The sequence below is a fragment of the Zygosaccharomyces rouxii genome (genome assembly GCF_000026365.1).
Source record: "Zygosaccharomyces rouxii strain CBS732 chromosome D complete sequence".
In the NCBI taxonomy this organism is placed as follows: Eukaryota; Fungi; Ascomycota; class Saccharomycetes; order Saccharomycetales; family Saccharomycetaceae; genus Zygosaccharomyces; species Zygosaccharomyces rouxii.
The window spans coordinates 1,058,234-1,073,467 of record NC_012993.1 but is presented as its reverse complement, the minus strand read 5'-3'; the positions used below and the strand labels follow the sequence as shown (position 1 = coordinate 1,073,467).

The 15,234-nt window shown below is 38.7% G+C and overlaps 7 protein-coding genes across 7 annotated transcripts; 3 read left to right on the top strand and 4 right to left on the bottom strand.

Moving 5' to 3' along the window:
* Positions 1-4: 4 nt before the first annotated feature.
* On the top strand, positions 5-415 carry DYN2 (dynein light chain; the record flags this gene model as incomplete). The annotated part of the gene is made up of 3 exons (XM_002496938.1): positions 5-26; positions 99-121; positions 185-415. 3 exons carry the CDS (start codon positions 5-7, stop codon positions 413-415), a joined length of 276 nt encoding a protein of 91 aa, XP_002496983.1.
* ZYRO0D12650g (kinesin family protein) lies at positions 412-1,848 on the bottom strand (the record flags this gene model as incomplete). Its single annotated transcript, XM_002496937.1, has 1 exon — positions 412-1,848. The coding sequence occupies one exon, from the start codon at positions 1,846-1,848 to the stop codon at positions 412-414; it is 1,437 nt and encodes a 478-aa protein (XP_002496982.1).
* Positions 1,849-2,042: 194 nt separating this feature from the next.
* GIT1 (Git1p) lies at positions 2,043-3,746 on the bottom strand (the record flags this gene model as incomplete). Its single annotated transcript, XM_002496936.1, has 1 exon — positions 2,043-3,746. The coding sequence occupies one exon, from the start codon at positions 3,744-3,746 to the stop codon at positions 2,043-2,045; it is 1,704 nt and encodes a 567-aa protein (XP_002496981.1).
* Positions 3,747-4,177: 431 nt separating this feature from the next.
* Positions 4,178-5,317, bottom strand: ERG6 (sterol 24-C-methyltransferase; the record flags this gene model as incomplete). The annotated part of the gene is made up of 1 exon (XM_002496935.1): positions 4,178-5,317. One exon carries the CDS (start codon positions 5,315-5,317, stop codon positions 4,178-4,180), a length of 1,140 nt encoding a protein of 379 aa, XP_002496980.1.
* Positions 5,318-7,101: 1,784 nt separating this feature from the next.
* On the top strand, positions 7,102-8,841 carry ZYRO0D12584g (uncharacterized protein; the record flags this gene model as incomplete). Its single annotated transcript, XM_002496934.1, has 1 exon — positions 7,102-8,841. The coding sequence occupies one exon, from the start codon at positions 7,102-7,104 to the stop codon at positions 8,839-8,841; it is 1,740 nt and encodes a 579-aa protein (XP_002496979.1).
* Positions 8,842-9,309: 468 nt separating this feature from the next.
* Positions 9,310-11,766, top strand: SIP1 (Sip1p; the record flags this gene model as incomplete). The annotated part of the gene is made up of 1 exon (XM_002496933.1): positions 9,310-11,766. One exon carries the CDS (start codon positions 9,310-9,312, stop codon positions 11,764-11,766), a length of 2,457 nt encoding a protein of 818 aa, XP_002496978.1.
* Positions 11,767-12,026: 260 nt separating this feature from the next.
* GIS4 (Gis4p) lies at positions 12,027-13,673 on the bottom strand (the record flags this gene model as incomplete). The annotated part of the gene is made up of 1 exon (XM_002496932.1): positions 12,027-13,673. The coding sequence occupies one exon, from the start codon at positions 13,671-13,673 to the stop codon at positions 12,027-12,029; it is 1,647 nt and encodes a 548-aa protein (XP_002496977.1).
* Between the last annotated feature and the right edge of the window lie 1,561 nt (positions 13,674-15,234).

Genomic DNA, 15,234 nt, shown 5'->3' with positions numbered 1-15,234 from the left:
ACCAATGGCAAGCGTCAATAATAAGCGTATGTGATTCCTTGTATTTCCATTTTACCCTTGTTGAAACTACTTTACTAACGTTTTCATTATATTCGTAGCCATTTTAAAGGCATCAGATATCGTATGTGAAGCAATAATTAAAAAAATGCAGAGACTTTCATTTACTAACAAAAGCTGATGATAGGCTGATGAATTGAGGGACAACGTGTTTGATATAACGTTGGAAGCTTTAGCCAATTTCGAGATGGAGCGGGACATTGCAGGATCCATTAAGAAGCAATTGGATGTGAAATATGGAAACACTTGGCATGTTATCGTTGGAAAAAATTTTGGTAGTTATGTGACTCACGAGAAGGGTCATTTCATGTATTTTTATGTGGGGACATTAGCTTTCCTTGTGTTTAAGACGGCTTAAGTAAAATACTTTTGTAATGTAACATCAAAGAACGATCTATCTTTTTGGAATGAATTTTGTAATTTCTGTGAGCGTTCCCATAGTTCAGCAGCTTGATCATTTAAAGGTTGATTCCAATTGAATGATTCAATCATTTGTAAAACCATTGAAGCCAGTAAATCTCGTTCGTATCTAGCGGTTTGTAACGATTGATCAGCTAATTGAGATTCTTTGGCCATTCTTTGTTCAAGGAAAAAATTAGCCCTTTGAATATCTTCCATGCGTCTTTCCAAAGTATGTTGATGAGCACTTGTAGGTTTCTTATCATTAATCATCTTTTGCAATTCACGTAACTTCGCCTTCAATTCTTCCATCTGTTCAATATGTGACATTGAATTAATGGTTGCATTTGTTTTTACTTTCTTGGTCAAAGAAGCATACCTTAATGTAGATAATGATTCGTAGTAGTTTTCTGGTGACACACATGCAACTAAGCATGTATTACTGTTACCGCCCAAATTTTCTTTCAGAATCCAAGTGAGTGCAGATTCCCTGTAGGGTATCATTTGACTTCTCTGTCTATCACCTTCCGCCAATAGGGAAATTACTCTACCCAATATGCTCAATGATTTGTTAATACTCGTTCCCTCTTGTCTTATTTTACCATCGGCGGCCGCACTACCTAATCTTTCACTTCCTGCTAAATCAACCAATTTGCAGGTGGAATGACATTCTACGACAGTTCCCGTTTTCTTATGAGTCTCCTTTTGATTAACACTAATGTGAAAGATAGCATGAGATCTGCTTGATTCCTGGTTCATGTTCGTAGATCTTACAGTTCGGTTCTCGTTACCTTTATGGATACAAGAAATGAGTTCCTCCACATTATGAACTGCAATTTCTTCCAAACCTTCTACAAAAGTACTGTGATCATGTCTTTCTCGTATCTTACATTTCCTTTGGCTCAAAGATGATAGTAAATCTATCACTTGTTCGTTATAGATCTCAAAGAATGAACATTTGACTTGGAAATCGGTGATTATATCAGACTCTTGATCATCTTGATGACACATGTGGAATACTTCAAACAATTCACGACAAAATCTGGGAACAATACCTTCATTACCCTTTTCCCCCATCATGGTAAAAGTTTTACCAGATCCGGTTTGACCATATGCCAATATACAACTGTTATAACCTTCCAAAGTGTGTAAAACATAACCACGGACTAAGCTCTCATATATTATTGATTGATCTCTATCCACAGAATCTGTAGAGCCAAAACAATGATCGTATCTAAACTCTTTGGCGGCGTTCTTCTGAGGTGACGATAATCTAAACGCCTTCTTATCATCATTGATCAATGATATGGTATCTCCATGAACTTTGCACACAATGGGTAGATTCCCCTGAGGTTTCTTAACTCTCACAACTACTTTGATCCTATCTGACATGATCCTTTGTACTTGAGCACCTTTTAACTTTTTCTAATTGTAATAGGATTTAACCTTTGGTTCTTGAGTGTTAACTTTCACGCGGTATACGTATAGGTCATTGTTACTACCATCATTAATTGAGATAATTAAAAAAAGGATAAATTTTAGCTTCAATCATATTTACGTACTTACAAACAATCTTATTATTCTGCTTACCATTCACTAGAACCCTTTTTGATTTCACCACTGGTTTCACCAGCAAATTCCAAACCTTCTTTGCTCTTAACGGCTTGAGTTTCAGTAGTAACAGATTCAGAATCATATGAAGAATCTTGACTACTGGTATCACCAAGTTGAGTAATGTCGTAGCCAGTACTTTTCAAGTACTCAAAGAACTTTCTGTCCTCATCTAATGCTGCCTCTTGATCAGTATCCGGTAAACAGAAAAACCCAATGATAGCACTAAAGACACATAGGGACGATGCACACCAGTAAGGTGCCTGAAGGCCACTAGTAGTTCCTGAGCCACCTGCGTTTTTAATAATGTCAGGGAAAACATATGTACCCACGAAAGCACCAATCTTACCCATTGCCGCTGAGAAACCATACAGATGACCTCTAACTGGAGCTGCAACAGTAGTAGCACACAGTAAACCTATATTATCACCTGCGGAAAACTCACCAAACGTAGTGAAAATACCATAGATGACAACAAATCCAGCTACATGTTTCTTTAAAGTCTCTAAAGCGCCTGCCAGTGCAAAACCGATTATAGCCTGTACAACAAGACCTATAGTCAATGTGATACGAGGCCCCCACCAATCTGCACATATTGATCCTAATATTGACCCAGGGACGTTAAAAAGTGTAAAAACGACGTTCCAACCGAAGGACTTGTACATGGATGTATCATCGCCCATAACAAGTTGAATTATAATTGTCGAATAGGTGTTAAAAGCATAGGATGAAAAATCATAAAGAAACCAAATAACGGAAGTAGTTAAAACTCTAAACCAGTAGAATTTAATAATTCTCCAGTATGGCATACATCTATTAAATTTATGCTTTTGGAATTCATCACTTTCCCTATAGAAAATACGCAGGACAAATAACGACATTGGAGGAATCGCACCAATACCTAAAGTAACTCTCCAAACAGTATTCAAATTATTAGCACCACAAATCCATAGAACAACCAATGCCGCAAATGAAGCCACTATACCACCAAAATCAAGCATTAAATTAGTAAACCAAATGAAATAACGATTTCTTTTACCAGCTGGTAACATATTTGCAGCTTCAGCAGCTGCTGGTGATCCACTACTATATTCGCTACCAATTCCAAGACCAATGAAAAATCTATAAGCGGTAATAGCAGTGAATAAACCACCCGCATGTGTGGCTGTAGTACCAACTCCCCACGCTCCTGCACATAGAATGGAAAAAACAATGATAATAGAAGTACCAATAACCATAGAAACTTTACGATTGTAATAATCTGCGAACCAACCAAAGAACAATTGTCCAATAACGGTTCCCGCAAATGCAATTGACGAAACGTTTTGCATCGCACTTGAATTCGCATATTCATCCTTGTAAACCCTTTTCAAACATGCTGATACAGTTGAAATTGATGTATTGATATATCCATCACTGAAGAGACCCGCACCTGTCGTGAGAATGGCACCGTATTTACGAAAGTTACGCTTCTTCTTACGAGGTTGACCATCAACTAGTTCTTCTTCCTTTAGCTCACTGTTAGGTAAAGCGGTTGCTCTGTTCTTCCTATCAAACCATCTAATTTCTTTTCTTGACTGGCCTATCACCTTATATCTGAGATCGTCAGCCTTGTATGGAACATCTCTGAGTACTGGCTTGGTTAGATACCTATTGTCAACAGCCGCGTAAAAAGACATTTTATGCCAAGAGGAAAACTATGTGAACCCTCGAGCGATGAAGTACTTGCTTGGCGAGTCATACAAAAACAAAAACAAAACAGACAGACAAGACAGAATAATATTAAGAAAGGAGGGTTTCATAAGCTATAACAGCCTACATTTATACCATTTAATTCAATCGATTCTGATATTTGTTTAGTGCTTATACCACGCACATTTTATTAAAATAATAATTAATCTATCACGAGTAGTAGCAGTAGCAGTTGCTGCAGCAGTAGCAGTAGCAGTAGCAACCGTAACAGTTACAATAACAACGTCTCTGGGGATTCTCAATGGTTAATTTATCTCTCTTCACATGTAAGCACATACACGAAGCCATAATAATAAAAGAATATACAGCTTTTTTTTTTTTTTTTTTTTTTTTCTTAATAGCTCTTACCCGAAAACAATCAAACGTGCTTATTGTCGTCTGGCTTCCTTGCAACAAAGAGCATCATTGGGGTGAACAATTTGGCACGACCCCCTGCCACGAGGCCTACTGCAGCCTCTTCTAGTGCCAATGTCACTTTAGTTGAGCCTTGTGGTGCAATGCCCAATAATTCCATAAGGTATACCATAAACGTGGTAAACTTACGACCTAAGTAAGAAGTACGGAAAAACGTGGCTAGATCTCCGAAGGTTTGCACAAACTTCCATTCCCCCGTTAGAGGATAATACCATGGAACCTCGTCTTGATTGTCGGCTAGATCTTTAGCTACTTTAACTTCGAACCCCACGTTTTTCAATGCTTCTCTTGCAACTTGAGCAGGAAACATCTTGGGGATACCATCACCGACTTCAATCTCATAAGCAATTTTACGATGTTCAGGATTACTCTCGTCGTACTTATCACTCATAACCCATTCGTAAACTGCAAAGGTACCACCTGGTTTCAATACCCTGTAAATCTCACCGTAAACACCTTCTAATTTGGGCGCGTGACATGTGGCCTCGATGGCATAAACTTTATCGAAAGTGTTATCATCGAAATCCATTTTCATAAAGTCACCCTTAACAAATTCCAATTGGTCTTGTAAGTGAAACTTCTTGGCATTCCAATTGGCCTTTGCGACTTGATAATCATTATTGTTTAGACCAACAACGTTACAACCTGTGAAACGTGCAATTTCACTTGCTGGTCCACCAACACCACAACCAACATCGAGGACTAAGTCACCTTCCTGAATACCGGCCTTATAAGCTAGATAGTGTTCATGGCGTGCTACACTAGCGTAAAAATTTTCACCTTTATAAAAACGACTGAAATGGAATGAAGTACCCCAACCGTATTCGTAAAAATCGGTAACGACATTGTAGTAGGAGTGAGTACCTTCGTTATAATCCTGCAAACGTTTTTCTTCAGCTTCTTTATCAGTTTTACCATCCCAATGTCTTAAATATTTGGCAACAGCTTCCTTTTGAGCAGATTTGTTCTTCGAAATGAACGCGGAAAATCCGCTCTTTGAACCAATATCATCACCGTGCAATTCCTCGGTGAATTGAGCTTGTCTCCGCCTTAGATCAGAAGTATCTTGAATTGTTGCAGACATATCGAATTGATTTATTCTTTACTCACTTCAACTGAGAAGTAACTGGTACTCGATAGCTTAGCGCTCTACTTTTTTCATGCCTTCTTTATACGCGATACCTAAACGAGCCGTCGTTGATGAGCGTGAGGGTGCGGTAGACGAGGAAGGCAGTGAAAAAGGTCAAGTAACGATTTTAAATCCTTGTCGCATATAATTCATAAGAATTCAAATCAATTGGTATATGCACCTCTTCAGCGGGATCTAATTTGAATCATATCACGTGACTTTCTTGCGGGCGGTGCTCGTTTAAAGACGGGCAATTTCGTTTATAGACGAGATCTCGTTTAGCCAGTTTAGCAAACACGCAAAATGCTCGTATAAGGCGACGGGTTCGTGATAAACGCATATCTGTCAAAAAAGAAAAAAAAGATATTAGAGCGGGGATAAACATACCTCCCCCATTGTCTCCTTTACGTCAGGAAATCAGGGTCAATACCGTATCAACCAATACCACACTGAAAGAAGTATGGAAGCATATCAAAAGAAAGATCGCCAAATCTATTTCACCAACAGATTCCATAGTTTCTTCATAGTTTCTCCATAGTTTCTCCATATTCTCTCCAGGGTTTCTCCGGAATTTCTCCGCCCCGATCAGTATAAGAACATCTCAACCGCTGATCCTCTTATTCTTGAATTAGCGAGACGTAGTCCAATAAGCAATGAATTCAGCAGTTGTAACTTCTAGACCAAGTGTGCTAACAATTGAAGAGACCACTTCCATTTGGGACTCAATTAGCGACTGTTTCGAATCTTGCCAGTCATCCCCGGTGCTTCTGCCCAACGATTTGAACAAATCTTTGCAAGTCCTCTCGATAAACATAAAAGAATCCCTCGGGGCGATGGAAGAGAGGCTACAAGCTGCTCATAACTACTTAGAACAACTAGAATGGATTAATGTCGATTTGGAATCTTCTAATACTTTGTTAGCTCTATCACACGCCAGACTACAGAGATTATATTCACAGTCTCTCAGGGACCATGCAGACTTGAGAGAAAGATTTCAAGATTTCATATAACTACTGCTCTATATACATTTATGTACCTTTGTCAGGCATTCTCGGATAAAAAGTAGATCATACGAACGGCTGTAACACTCATCAGGTGAAATTATGCGATGCCCTGAAAGGCCAAGATGCCCTAGGGGAACAAGAACAAGAACACCAAGAGATAAAAACAACTAGTGAGATTCTAATTTCCGACCTGCATTTTACAGCTAGAGGAAGCACCTATCTTCATCCTTACAAGTTTACTCCCTTTCTCCTCAATCTGAAGTTAAGAAGTTATCGGTTCCTATTTTCATATTCAAAACCGTAACAGCGCTAAAATTGGTATTATTAGAAAGCTTAAAAAAGCTACATCCACTAATCATATCCTCTACTACTAAGCTCTCTTTATTGCGTTGTCAACATCGATTAAAGAGCCTCTATTTCTCCGATAGTATATCCCTATTATCGGAGAGCGCATTACCCGGACCAAAAATTACTCTAAATTTTGAAATTCTGGAATTCAAAAGGTTCTTAGTAAGAAGTTGCCACCGAGAGTTGAGTCAAAAGCTTGAAATTAGGCTTTAAGAAGGTTAATAAAGGCGCTAAATAATTTTGTCGTTCCTAGTGGATCCAAGTTAAGACTGAAGGTGTAGTGTATCTTCAAGCTTTTAGACCACCGCTATTATCATTTTTATCTCACTAGAACTACATTTATTTCCTTCCTTTCATCCAAAGCTTTAGTCATAACGAATGAACGAAATGAGCACTACAAGTGCAAAAAGACCATTAGAACCAACCGTAAGTCTTGATTTTGCGGAAGATGAAGCAGATGATTCACCAACATCTGACGAACCCCGTAAGAAGGGCGGTAAACCAGGTAGGAAGCCTCTAGACAGTGAAGCAAAGAGTAAACGTACTGCGCAAAACAGAGCTGCCCAAAGGGCATTTAGAGAGCGTAAGGAGAAAAAGATGAAAGAACTAGAGGACAAGGTGCATGCGTTAGAGGAGTTAAATCAACAGAGTCTTGTGGAGACAGAATTTTTAAGAAGTCAACTAGTAACGTTAGTAACTGAGTTGAAAAGGTATAGACCAGAAAATCCAAACGATTCACAGGTATTACAGTATTTGGCAAAGACTGAAAACAGTAAATCAGATGATTCTTCTCAGAACAAAAAAGATTCTGAATCTAAAGAGATCGAAGAAAGTGTACGGCGGAAAATGTCTTTCACGTTCGCTTTCCCCTGGAAGAATGAATTTAATAACGACCACAGGAATAGTGAAGACAAAGGCAATCTTAGTTCGCATGGCGAACAACAACGATCAAAACAACAACATGACAACAATAATATATTAATGCAGTTCCCCTCACCGGGGTCATCATCAAAATCTTCCTCGCAATCATCGAGTTCCTTAAAACCGAAGAATGGTCTTTCAACACCTTCGAATGGTGATGGTATTCGTAAAGGTAGCACTGGTAATAACAGTAGTATAAACCAAACTAATGGAAGCATTAGCAGTAGTAATGGGTTCACGCCTGGATCTACCTCCACAGGATGGATGGACAACGTTTTTTATAATGATGATGCACGACAACTACCGCAATTTTATCAATCCAATAATAATAATGAGAATAGTAGGTTATTTGAAGATAATACGACGATGCCTGGAGATTATGATAGTGTCACATTTTCTAACCAATTCAATTTTAATGATAAGTTCGATGAGCAAGTGTCAGAATTTTGCACTAAGTTAGGTCAAGTATGTGGTACGAAGGATTGTCCAATACCACAAAAGCAAAAGAGTTCATATTCATCCCCAGCTGTACCAAAGAGTCCCATAGTATTCTCAAACACTTGGGATACGCCATCTGAAGATCCTCAGCAACAACTACCAACATTAGAAGAGAACTTATCTGATCCATCGATAAGGCAGACAAATGCTTATAGTAATACCGATGGCGGTGATGGTGATGATGAGGGTATTGTTGTTAGTATGAATTCACCCGAAAAAAATTCAGAGTTGCCTTTCATTGATACTTCACTCGCATTTCCAGAAGAACAAGATCTGTTTAGGGAACAGCAGCCGGATAACATGTTTGCAGAATTTATCGAACATGATCCACAGAGAGATACCACTAATGGAAATGAAGGTAATACATCTCCAGATCAAGATGAATTTTTGGCATCGGGAATGGTTCAAGAGGAGCCGGCGGTAACAACAGGGGAAGTTAAAGATAACACTAATGATAATGTTAAAGATGGTAAAATTCAAGATGAAGGAAAAGAGGCACCAAATTCTGATGTCGTCGTTCCATCTAGTGATGGTAAACTACTCAAATGTAGTGAAGTATGGGATAGAATCACCTCACATCCCAAATACTCAGATATGGATATCGATGGTCTATGCCAAGAGCTAATGGCAAAAGCCAAATGCTCGGAGAGGGGTGTTGTTGTACAGGCAGAGGATGTCCAGTATGCTCTAAATAATAGGGTAGAATAAACTGCAAAAAGAGAAAGAAAGAAGAATCAAATTGGCAGACATATAGTTTTATTAATTTTTTTTTTTGACGATGTACCGACGTTTTTTTATTATTATTACTGTTACTATTGCTATTATATTATATTCATTTTTATTTAAAAATGAATTTTCTGGGGTTCGAACGTGAGTTCAGTGTCTGTTACCCGGACTTTGGCTCGATAAAAAATTGACCTGGGGAACAATTGAAGGGGCCCCTTATCATGTAATGACTTCAAAACCACATCAACTACTATCAACTATTATCAAACAAGAACATTGACTGTGAGTAGCTGGTAAAAGTTTAGTCTTTCAGGAATATAGGTATTGCGAGAACATTTCCTGGTTTTAAAATCTATGATAATTGGAATCGTTGAAATTGCCGTTTTGTATTTGGGTTAATTTATTGAATTAAATTATCACCACCAATAAAATTAAAAAAGGAAAAAGATAATGGGCAATACGCCGTCAGCTCATCAGAGAGTGGGTCGCAAAGGTTCAGAAAATTTTCAAGAGTCTAATAATAGTAGCAATCGTTATTCACAGACGAAGTATCTTTTAGAGGTGGATAAAGGGCGTCAAAGTAGTATCACTTCACAACTGTTCCCAAGTAGAAAGACCAGACATGCACCGTCAGGTTTGGGTAATCTCAAAAGGAAAACTCAAAATGTCGTTCCTCATCCCCCTTCTCTCTTCAAAAAAAATTATTCTTTAGAAGAGGCCAGCGCTGGCGCACAAGGTCCTAATAATAATAATAACGATAATCACAACGTTACTTTAATGGCAGCTGATGATGACCCAAGAGACTTCAATGATACAAAGACCTCTACTGAAAGTGTAAGAGAAAATATGGCAGGACTTTCTATTAAATCTTCTAACGAAACTGGGCCCATGTTTTTCAGTCCAGGCCCTGCAACACCAACTGTACAACCTACGAAGGAGGAAGCTATACCCCCAATGGATGACAATATGATATTTCATAACAGGCAGAGTGTGGTAGCGCTGAAGAAAAATTTGGAAGAAAGTGAACAACCTTCATCAAGATCAGGTTCCTCTGCTAATATGGAAACAAGAACCACTCCAATCGATAATAGAAGATTAAAGCCACTACCAAGACAAGCTGTTGCTGCTGCTATTACTGCTACAGCGACTACAGCTCCTGCCACCCCTAACGGGCGCCCTTCGATCGATACCGATCCTGAAAGTTCAGATATAGATAATATCAGTGATGATGGATATTTGCATAGTAAAGATATTGTTTTAAATCAATCTTTACTGCATAACGTGATTAAGCGGGATATGAAGCGTAAGAGGGATAAGGAAACAAACGATAGTAATAATAATCTGGTTGCTACGAAGACACTCGAACAAGATGGCGGTACCAATAATACAAGTACGAACGCTTTTATTTCAAAAAATAGTACTTTGGAACCATTGGGTAATCATGGCAATCCAAAAGTTCACGATGTAACGATTAATCTGGAATCTGAATCTCCCCGTGGACAAAGTGGTCTTTCATATGATAGTTTGGAATTGGGTCATTTACAGGATGTAAAGAAGCTGAAATCCATTCCTCACGATATGATAATGCCACATGCTAGTGCCGTTGGGAAAATTCGTCCGGAAGTTTTGCAGCAACATGGTAAATTCTACAGTATGGATTCTTTTGAAAAAGGTTCCGTGGAACACAGAGAAGTGGAAGATCGAAATCGAAACTCTTCGTTATCATCATTGTCATCATCACCTGTTTCAGGATCATCCCAAGATGTTCATGTTGCTATCAAATGGAGAGATCATCTACCAGTTGATGGTACAAATAGAATGAGCATGGTTAGTGAAGATATCGCATCTACCTTAAGTTTTGAAAGACAAAAACATGGAGCTCGTAATACATTCCCCATGAGATACGAAGAAGAAACTAAAGAATGGGTTGTACCTGATTTGGTGTTACCCGTGGGGGTTTACCGGTTACAATTTTTAATTAATGGTGAACTAACACATTCAAACTATTTGCCTACTGCTACCGATTCGGTAGGGAATTTTGTCAACTGGTTTGAAGTAATTCCTGGTTATGAAAAAGTAGAACCTTATCGAGATGAAGTGGAACTTGATTCTGGGCAACCATTAAATGCTGGAAATAATGGAATTGCAGGATCAGTATTGTCCCTTGAAAACCAAGGAAGCGAAGGAACCGTCTTGATGGAGCCTGTTCCTGGTAAAGTCAATGTAAGACCACCATTAGCTTCTATGCATCATTCTTCAAACAGAGTTATTAGATCCAATACGCCTTATTCAGATTACACTGGGATCAGTAGGTCTAGCTCTGCATTGAGAAAATCACCAATTAACTGCACCACTAGTAGCTTGGATCTGCATACTGCATTGCAACCTAAAAAGTACAAGTACTCCAATGAAATCCCTGAACTGTTTAAAACAGCACCAATTACTAAAGCTAACGATGAAAACGAAGATTTTACATTTGGGCACATGGAACCACCAACTTATGATTGGGCTCGTGGACATCCATCAAGTAATGCAGGATTCGGAAACCAAGTTGTAGATTGCAATCAAGATGAATTGTTCACTGAATTACAACAAGGCGGGCTCCTCGATGCAGAGACCGCTGAGCAGTTATTTTTGGAAAAATATCCAGTACCAGATCTACCGATTTATTTGAATTCTTATTATTTGAATAGGATTATAAGTGAATTCCAAAAGAACAATTATCCAGGCGGTGGATCTGGCGGTATTAATCATATTATACCTCATGTCAACTTAAATCATTTGTTGACTAGCAGCATCAGGGATGAAATGATCAGCGTGGGTTGCACCACTAGGTATGAAGGTAAGTTCATCACGCAGGTGATTTACGCACCTTGCTACTACGAAAATGGTCGAACACTCCACTAAAATGAGACGATGACGTATCCCATACCGCCTTGGCTGAAGAGACTTGGTGGTGTCATTCATTGTTTCCATTATCCTTATTATATAAGATTATTGTATTACTGTTACTACTGTTGTTATTATTATTATTATTATTATTATTATTATTATTATTATTATTATTATTATTATTATTATTATTATTATTATTATTATTATTATTATTATTATTATTATTATTATTATTATTGAAAAATGCAGAGTAGGAATGAGCAAAATGAAACTTAGCATATGATGCAGCCTTTGTCATCCGCAAAACGACGAATCGCGTTGCCGTGTCCACGACGTTTGAATTCCCCCTTCCATTTTTTATTTCGTTGTCGATCGGAACCACTGATTGTTTTCAAAGCCGTCGGTAAAGGGGTGCTTCGTGTTCTTTCCATTATTCCAACAGCGTGAGTAGCATTAAGTCCCTTGTAAGTTTCTGCTGTAGAATCATATTTTCGTATGGAGGCATTCGATTCTACTGATTGTCTCCGCCAATCTGCAGCACTATTGGTAGTAACGATAGATCTGTGTCCCAGGGTAGAACTATTTGTATTACCCTTTGCCAGGCGACAGCCGCTATTATCACCATTCACATTTGAAGGGAAGAAAACCCGAGGTTCGCACGAGACAGATGTTGAAGTTGGAGCACTACTTAGAGAAGTGGATGCCGTGTTAGAAATAGTTGCACACTCAGTGTCTGCATCCTCCAGGGACGGTGTATCAACTACTTCCACAAGACTGTAAAACAAGACCTTGGGACATCCCTTGTTTAATTCACTTAAATCTTGTAAAGTTAGCATCTGTAAATTGTGCATGGAAAATTGCGAATCGTAAAGAAGCCAATCGTCATCAACGTCGGCCTTAGTAGGTTTATTGTTAGATTGCCTTATTGCTGTAAAAATTTCATTACTAGTAGGATTTATGAATAAGACAGATTGTAGAACCAATCTAAAGTGACCAAACGAATCAGCAATAGAAATTGACGGTAAGATAGACATCAAGGAGCAGCTCTCAAAAGACGAGAGATCTGTATCACTTGAAGAAGGACTCGAAGCCAAACTATCGTACTCATCCGATGATGAAAAATCTTCTGTTCTAGTCATAGTTAAAGTAAGAGGCTCTCCCTTGAAACTTTCCACTACACGTGACGAATTTGACCCAAGATTGTAACTATCGATCGATGCCATTTCATCGTTGGAAGCATTGTGTTCTTGCAATCGCTGTTGTTGTTGGGGATTCCATGATGGAGATACCCCTACCGCTTCTTCTTGTTCCTTGCCGTTAGCTCGCAGCGGGTGTGTTAAATGATGATCACGATGGGTAAAATTGAAAACCAGAGATTCTTCATCACCCTCCGTATCGTCCGATGGTTCCAGCCCTTGTCCCGCTCTAAATTTCGCCGACTCTGTAGGTGATATATTCTTCTCAGCTTGTGCTGCAACCGTAGTACCAGCTAACTCTCCACCAGTGAAACCTTTTCCTGTTTGAATATTGGTACTGGCAAAGTGTAAAAAATTTGAGTTTTTAAAATTATTCTCTTTATCCATAACGACATAATGGTTTTCATGGTTATAGATACGAGAAGTGGTTAATTTGGTAATTTCCATGTTGTCCAAATTAAGATAATCGCCTAGAAAGTATTCCAACAGTGTTATATCTCTACGAACATCTTCAGGAATGGACACGATTAAGACTTTGGTATCCTTCCTTTCATTAAGCGTAGGTTCCAAATAGGTACGTAAAAATCTTTTGAAAAGTGAATGTTTTAATTGATTTCGTGTCAACTCCTCAAAGTCACCATTCCTGATGTTTGTAAGGTACCATGACCAAAGACCGTTGTCATCATTTGAAAAGTAATCTCCGACTCTTACGGACTTGTGCATCACTCTCTGTAAAGGGCCCTAGTTTCTTTTATGAAATACCCAGGACTTAAAAAAAAAAAAAGTACTTCAAAATTGATAATCAAGAGTCTTTTTCTCAACTGACTTATTTAATCTTCAAACTTCCCTCTTGACCAAGTCCCCGGCGGTTGTTTCGTTGTCGATAAATAAAAAAAAAAAAAACAAAAAAAATGAAAAACAACGTGTGAAAATGAAATAAAAAAAAAAAAAAAAAAAAAAAAAAGACTCCACTTCTGACACCCTGCAAATAAAGATCCCGAACCCTTTTAATGGTGTCTCCTAGCTATGGTTCATTTGGCAAGATGAGCCTTTAAAATGCAGAAGGAGAGGAAGAATGGAAATTCAGATAGAGAAAAAACAGGAATAGGAAAAAAAAAAAGAAAAAAAATACTTCAACAAAAAAAAAAAATATCTTATTCAAAATTTCCCTCTCATAGCTCTCTCCTCATTTAACCACCACTAATTATCATTGCCTTCGAAAATGAGCTCGATGCTCGAAGAGATTAAATGATGGCGATTGGTATTTTCCTTTCTTTTCTCGTCACTGGTCTTGTGCAGCCAGGAAGTGAGCCCTTTTTTTTTTTTTTTTTTCGTTACCTCTCGTAACAAGCCCAGTAGGTCGCTTACGTTGCCTTCTTCTCCGCTATATCCACAAGGCAACAACTGCGACTAGGCGTCGAGAAATTTTTTTAGTTACCTTCTTTCCTCCTGCATCGTTCACTAATCACATCGGACTGCTAAGCCGGTTCAGCCGTTGCTCTTGAATCACCAGTCTAGTTTAGCTTGATTTGTTGGAAAAGTTCCAGGGATAGCCCCTAAACAAATACGTCACTTCGTAATTGGCAGCACGCTATAATTTCCCGCTGCTGCCCTGTTGGCCTTGCAGCAGAGTTCCCTGCGTATCCTTGCGTGGTTTTTCCGACTATAAGCTTCTTTGCTTCGGTTTTTTCCTTTTACTGCGGGGTGCGTGTTTATCCTGTTGGTTGACACGGCTCACCCGCAGCCCTTAAATTCGCGCACCCCTCATTTTCTTGTCCTCCAAAAAATCCGCATTCCTTCGAAATCGAACACGTATGGCGCTACATATCACGTTTAACGAACAAACTTACATGAATGTATGTCACATGACCTATTCGTCTTCAATCACACTGCCTTTACCCCGTATCAGCGGCTATGGGTTTGCATATTACCAAATGTGCACCACTGTCCTATACCAACAGGCCCTACTAAGGGCATGCTGTTTTTCCAACTGTTTACCCTTGAATTCTCCCCAGGGGGGTAAACACAGTGCGAGTGGCAAACTATGATAATCAGACAGGCCTCTTGACAAACAGAGAAGCTGTGTATGTCCCTCTTGTTCCTTAATTACTTCTTCTTATATCGCAGAGTTCATAATATTCCCAACATTGTTGTAGTTCTTTTTTAAAAAGTCGTTTTATATCCTTTTGTCTTAAATGTTTACGTTGTTTTTTGCCGCTGACGGATTTCCCCCCCCCCCCCCCCCCCCTTTTTTCCCCTTCTTATGTGAAGATAAGATTTTTAT